This window comes from Heterodontus francisci, chromosome 37, assembly GCF_036365525.1.
Source record: "Heterodontus francisci isolate sHetFra1 chromosome 37, sHetFra1.hap1, whole genome shotgun sequence".
NCBI classification, from domain to species: Eukaryota; Metazoa; Chordata; class Chondrichthyes; order Heterodontiformes; family Heterodontidae; genus Heterodontus; species Heterodontus francisci.
Genome location: NC_090407.1, coordinates 43,242,598 through 43,248,597, shown reverse-complemented (window position 1 = coordinate 43,248,597; position 6,000 = coordinate 43,242,598). Strand labels below are relative to the sequence as shown.

At 42.0% G+C, this 6,000-nt stretch overlaps 1 protein-coding gene across 2 annotated transcripts in view; it reads right to left on the bottom strand.

Annotated features, from left to right (window-relative positions):
- Window positions 1-537: 537 nt before the first annotated feature.
- Window positions 538-6,000, bottom strand: part of epha8 (eph receptor A8) — a 637,160-nt gene continuing 631,697 nt past the window's right edge. For both annotated transcript variants that reach the window (XM_068017569.1, XM_068017570.1), the window contains exon 17: window positions 538-1,266. In XM_068017569.1, the coding sequence (XP_067873670.1) occupies window positions 1,152-1,266 (115 nt within the window). In that variant the 3' untranslated portion in view covers window positions 538-1,151. The remainder of the gene's footprint in view (window positions 1,267-6,000) is intronic.

The window sequence follows — 6,000 nt, the reverse complement described above, 5'->3', positions numbered from 1 at the left end:
AGAGACCCGTGAGCCTCCACATAGCTCAATTCAGCTTTCGCACCAGGTTACTGGTCAGATATTCGGTGTAATGGACATGGTTCATGGTAAGGCCCAGAGATCATTTGGAATAATGTCTGGGACATTTGCTCTGGTCCACTGATTCTGTACTCCCTGAAATTCCCAATCACACCCACAGAATAAATCCTTTCACCATTAAAATTGGCCTATCAGTGACAACTTCATGTCTTCCAACTTTAGAAGTCTAGAAGAGTGCAATTATTTGTCTAACCGAAGCGGTAAATATAGGGCAGCAATTTAGAGACTGATGCAATTTAATATGATTTGCTGCTAAATACACAGGCCTGATAAATTTCCGATAGGTCTTGGTTTCAGCATATTGAACGTGTCAAACCATTCTCAAGTCAGAAGTGCAATCTTTAAAACTGTAACACCAGGCAAAAGAACAGTCAGTAAAGTGCCTGCACTGTCCAAACTTCCATTCAGCTAAGAATAAGTGATTAAATAAGTTTTTTGTAAAATTTGTACATTTTTAAACTGTCCGCAGAGCTCCTAATGTCATAAAAAATCTGATCTAGATCCTTCCTGGCAAACTTGTGTATTAAAATGAAACTCTGCTTCAATATGTTGCCGCAACGATTGGGTGTTAGAGCTGCACGGGGATAGTCCTGCAGCTCCTGGAAGTGTTAATTCTGCCACTCTACCATTCTCCTGTAGGCAGCTTCTTTTACACAGGACCATATCTTCCAACTCCCTTACTGAAGTCAATGCACTCTATTGGAACGAGGTACTTACACCATTTCTACAAGTCCCTCATGCCTGGTTCTTGCTTTTGCAGTTAATGCAGTGTCAGTTTGCTGTACCAAGGAGTTGAACGTGGACATTATCACATTGGAGCATAGTTCAATCCTCTAGAGAAACCCACCTGCCTGAAGATCATCCATTATAAAATGCTAGGTAATGATCGTAAGATTTTCCAAGGAGTTGTGTCAGGAGAGAAGCGGTACCCATCTCTTGCATTTGTAAATCTTTTTTGTTTTATATTAAAGGCAAAATTGTAAAAGTCTGATGTTCAGCCATTTTGATTTCCATAGTGCCTTATTGCACGCCAGCCTTCAGTTATTGTACGTTATGTGGTAACTTCTTGCTGGCTATACATGTATACCTGGGCCATTTGAGCATATTAGCTGTTCCCTCATGATCTGGATGCTGCTGAGAATCTTCTTCTGATGTCCCATCAAAGTTATTCCAAGCCTTCGGACATCCCTGTGATTGAGTGGCAAAGACAGGAAGGAAAAAGAAGACAATGAAGAGTTTATCTGCACAGCAAAAAGCCCAGAGTTTACAGCTTGTATGCAGCTTAATTACATTCAATTCCAATTAGCTCCTACTTGGTTACTCATTCTTTAAACTGAGTGGGCACAGTGTTGAAATCAGTATAAAAATAGGTCAGCGTTATCTAAGTATTGAGTTACGATCCATCGAAAGTAACAGAAGTGAATGCTAATTGATCTATGTGTAGGAAACATTTTCGAAACTTGTTTAGTGTCAGACTGATGCCTGCCTTATGACATAAAAATTACTCAGTTAAAACCCTTCAGCAAAGGTTACCAGTTAGAGGAGGTTTAAGGAGTGCTCCACAAATGCTCAACCAATGACCTAGTGGATAAGTATCTCTCAGAGATGGATTGCAGTAATGCAAGCAGGACCACAGCACACTGCCAGAGTGACTTCACTTCTAGGCACCCACACACTCGATTTATCCAAACCGAGTCACTAATAATGTAGAGGAGGTGCTACTCCCTACAGATAGGGAGTAGATTGAGACGCTGCTCCCAGGTACTTGCTGGTGATCAGAGAGGCTGGAGGGCTGGAGGCAGGTCTCACATCCTCTCTATTTGCAAAGGTACATCTTGCAGGGAAAAATATCTTGAAATCAAGAGTGAGTCTCAAAACAACTACAAAAAGCATTAGTATTTAAAGGTGTGATGGTCAGAGCCTAGGATTTAAGGTCAGGGTTTCAAAGCCCTGCCTTTCCTGACCTCAACTTGGGGAGAAAAAGAAGAGTAGAAGCACTAAAGACATTTTGATGTCAAGGGTTGAGCCAGGAGAAGTCTTGTCAGGTGAACTCTCTTAAAGCCAGCAGGGTAATGGAGATGTTGGATGCAACTCTTCCAATTTTGAGCTGTTGATGAGAGCCTTGCCTATGCACATTGGATGTTCTTATACACATCACACCTGTGTTTACATGCATACTAACATACTAATTAGGAGGAGGAGTGAGCCATTCAGCCCCTCGAGCCTGCTCTGCCAATTGATAAGATCATGGCTCATCTAAATATGGCCTTAACTCCACTTTCCTGTTTGCCCCCCATTATCCTTGATTCCCTTGTCTATCAAGAATCTATCTAACTCAGCTTTGAATATATTCAATGACCCAGCCTCCTTTGCTCTTTGAGAAAGTGACTTCCACAGACCAATGATCCTCTGAGAGAAAAACATTTCGCCTCATCTCAGTCTTAAATGGGAGACCCCTGATTTTTAAACTGTGTCCCCTAGTTCTCGTCTCACCCGTAAGTGTAAAGATCCTTCTAGCATGCACCCTGTCAAGTCCCCATAGGATCATATCTGTTTCAATAAGATCATCTCTGATTCTTCTAAATTCAAATGGGTATAGGCCCAACCTGCTCAACCTTTCTTCATAAGATAACCACTTCATCCCGGGAATCAGTCCAGTGAACCTTCTCTGAACTGCTTCTAATGCAGTTATATCCTTACTGAATTAAAGAGACCAAAACTGTATACAATACTCCAGATGTGGTCTCACCAAGACCCTGTATAATTATAGCAAAACTTCCCTACTTTTATATTCTATTCCGCTTGCAATAAACAATAACATTCGATTTGCCTTCCTAATCATTTGCTGAACCTCCCCACTAACGTTTTGTGATTCATGTACCAGGACAGCCAGATCCCTCTGGACTGCAGAGTTCTGCAGTCTCTCTCCATTCAAATAATATACAGCTTTTCTATTCTTCCTGCCAAGGTGGACAAATTCATATTTTCCCACACTATACTCCATCTGCCAAATTTTTGCCCACTCACTTAACCAATTTATATCCCGTTGTGGACTCTTGACATCTTCTTGACAACTTACCTTCCTACCTATCTTTGTGTCATCTGCAAATTTAGCTTCCATACATTCGGTCCCTTCATCAAGTCATTGATGTAGATTGTAAATAGTTGAGGCCCCAGCACTGACCCCTGTGGCACTCCACTAGTCACATCCTGCCAACCTGAAAATGACGCATTTATCCCTACTCTCTGTTTCCTGTTAGTTAACCAATCATGTATCCATGCTAATATGTCACTCCCTGCACCATGAACTCTTACTTTGTGTGGTAATCTTTGATGTGGCATTTAGCGCCATTCAGTCAGAATACTTATCAAATTACTGAGGTACATGATTGTCAGGACATAATTCCTGGCCCTTTAGCAGGAGCGGGAAGGTTATCCATACTTGCCTGATTGCGGAATTGAAAATAACAGTGAGGCTAACAGCACTCACCATTATTATACAGAAAATCGGACAGCAACTTCTGAGGTACGTACATGTGCAGTTAAACATGGAACTCTGGAAGTTGCAGTTCGAGTTCCACTTCTCCTACACAGGTTGTGCTGTAAATGTACCTCACCGATAGCCTTAGCATGGAAATCAATGTAAGGGTGTGAAGTTACTATACTTAACCACTAAAAATGGGAGAAAAAGTTAAGAGCTGGTGCATCCAAGAGTACATGAATGTTCAACAATGTCATAACTCGTAATTACCACCAAACAACCTGTCTGGCCCTGAAAATTTAATTTTATAAGTGTGGAGTCTCATTCTTTCAGACTTTAATGTTGGAGATGTTTTTAAAAATGAATTTTTTTAAAAACATTTTCTGTCAGTCTCTTTTATCTGTTTCCTAAGCCCATTTTTATTTCTCAATCATTGTTTTGTTTTCTGAACGCTTTAAGTCTAATTTATACTTCCTGGACCTGACTTTGCAGGCTGAATTTTACTTACTTGACTGCTGGGAGTGGGGTGGGGGTTATGGTCTGAAAGGCATAGGAACCTAAAAATCGGGACTGTCCCCTCATGCTGTGGTGTTTTAACTCCACAGGGTGTACCTGGAAACCAAGCCTGATTAATCAGCTTGGCTTCCAATCGGCTGGTGGAGATCACAGAACCAGGGATGAAATGGGTGATGGTGGGGAGTGGGGTGTTGGGTGGTTTGATTGAGGCGAATGGTGGCATCAGTTGGAGAGGGAAGGGGGGACCATCAGGGGCTTAATTCGGGGTGGGGGGAGGGGATTCAATAGGGTGGATCTGAGACCTCATGGGGAAGGTCAGAGGGATGGTGTCTGATTGCAGGAATTGCTCAAGCAGCCACACTGGATGCAGGAAGTAGCTGTAAATGCACTCACCTCCTGGAAACGTGAAGCCGTCGCTTGGTCACCCTAGCCTCGGGAAACCTGGCCGATCCCAGTTGAAGTTGAAAACTTGAATAAAAATGAGCCTTGCAGCCTCATTATCATATTTAAAGGACCAACCTTATAACCTTATTCCTTAGAGTGTGTTGGCTGTCCGCCTACCCTTCCATCTCAGTTAAAGCTGGAAATGGGTAGGCTGAAGGCAGATTTGGGACGGGAATCTGATTTTTAACATTTTAACCATTCCCCACTTGACCTAAAGCCGCCCATTGATTTTGGCTAAAACTACCTCTGTGGGTCTCAGTGAGGATTCTTCAATCTGGCTGGTTGAAGAGCCTCACTGTTGCTTGCCCTGCTCGCACATACCACTGATGCCTTGTAGAAGGCAGATGCTGAATCAGGTGCTCGATGGCAGAAAGTCGACACTCAAAAATGTAGATGATGGAAACTCTGTGAACACCATTCTTTCACCACTGACTGCAAAATCCAGGCCATTATATCAGAAGCTCACTGGAACTTTCCAGTAAAGCTGGGAAGCAGGATTTGAATAAAAGCAAAATACTGCAGATGCTGGACATCTGAAATAAAAACAGAAAACACTGGAAATCCACAGCAGGTCCGGCAGCTTATGTGGAGATAAAGAGTTAACATTTCAGATCTGTGACCAAATGTCACTTTCTGGTTTTATATAAGCTGGATTTCAGCCTGGGTGAGCATGAGCTAAAAACATGGTTTTGTTCTTATAATGAAGCAATTCCCACATTTGGGAGAATCTTCACATGCGCACTGATATTTTAAAACATTTGGAGTGTCTGATCCTGTGAGGAGTGATTGCCATCAGATCAACCATAACCAACAAAAAAATGAGAGGCTTGAGCCTCAAAATACTTTTGGTTGAAGGTTACTAAACAACCACAGCCTCACAGGTAGAAACATCTCAATCATGACAACAATCTATAACGTTTACATCGATAAAGCAGACTATTGATTGATGTCAATTGGACAGATGGGAGGAAAGTCCTTTTTTGATCAAAGTGAGATGGGTTTCAACAATTTCAATCCCAACCCCCAAGGATGTAGATCCACAACATACAGCAAGCAGTAATTTGGCATTAATTACGCAATCTCATTCAGGGACATCACACGATTTGATGGTATGGGACAAGGAAATGAAGTCCTAGTACAGTGGAGATAACTGAGGCAAGGTTATGGTTGAGACATGTATTTGGTGTTAATCTGTGACCTGCGTGGCCTGAAAACAAAGCAAAAAGAAAACTTGCATTCCCTCACCTGATGAAGACTAAAATCTAAAAAAGGATTTTTATTCCCAGAGAGCACAAATAAAGAACAAAGAAAGAACAAAGAACAGTACAGTATAGGAACAGACCATTCGACCCTCCAAGCCTGCGCCGATCTTGATGCCTGTCTAAACTAAAACCTTCTGCACTTCCGGGGTCCGTATCCCTCTATTCCCATCCTATTCATGTATTTGTCAAGATGCCTCTTAAATGTCGCTATCATACCTG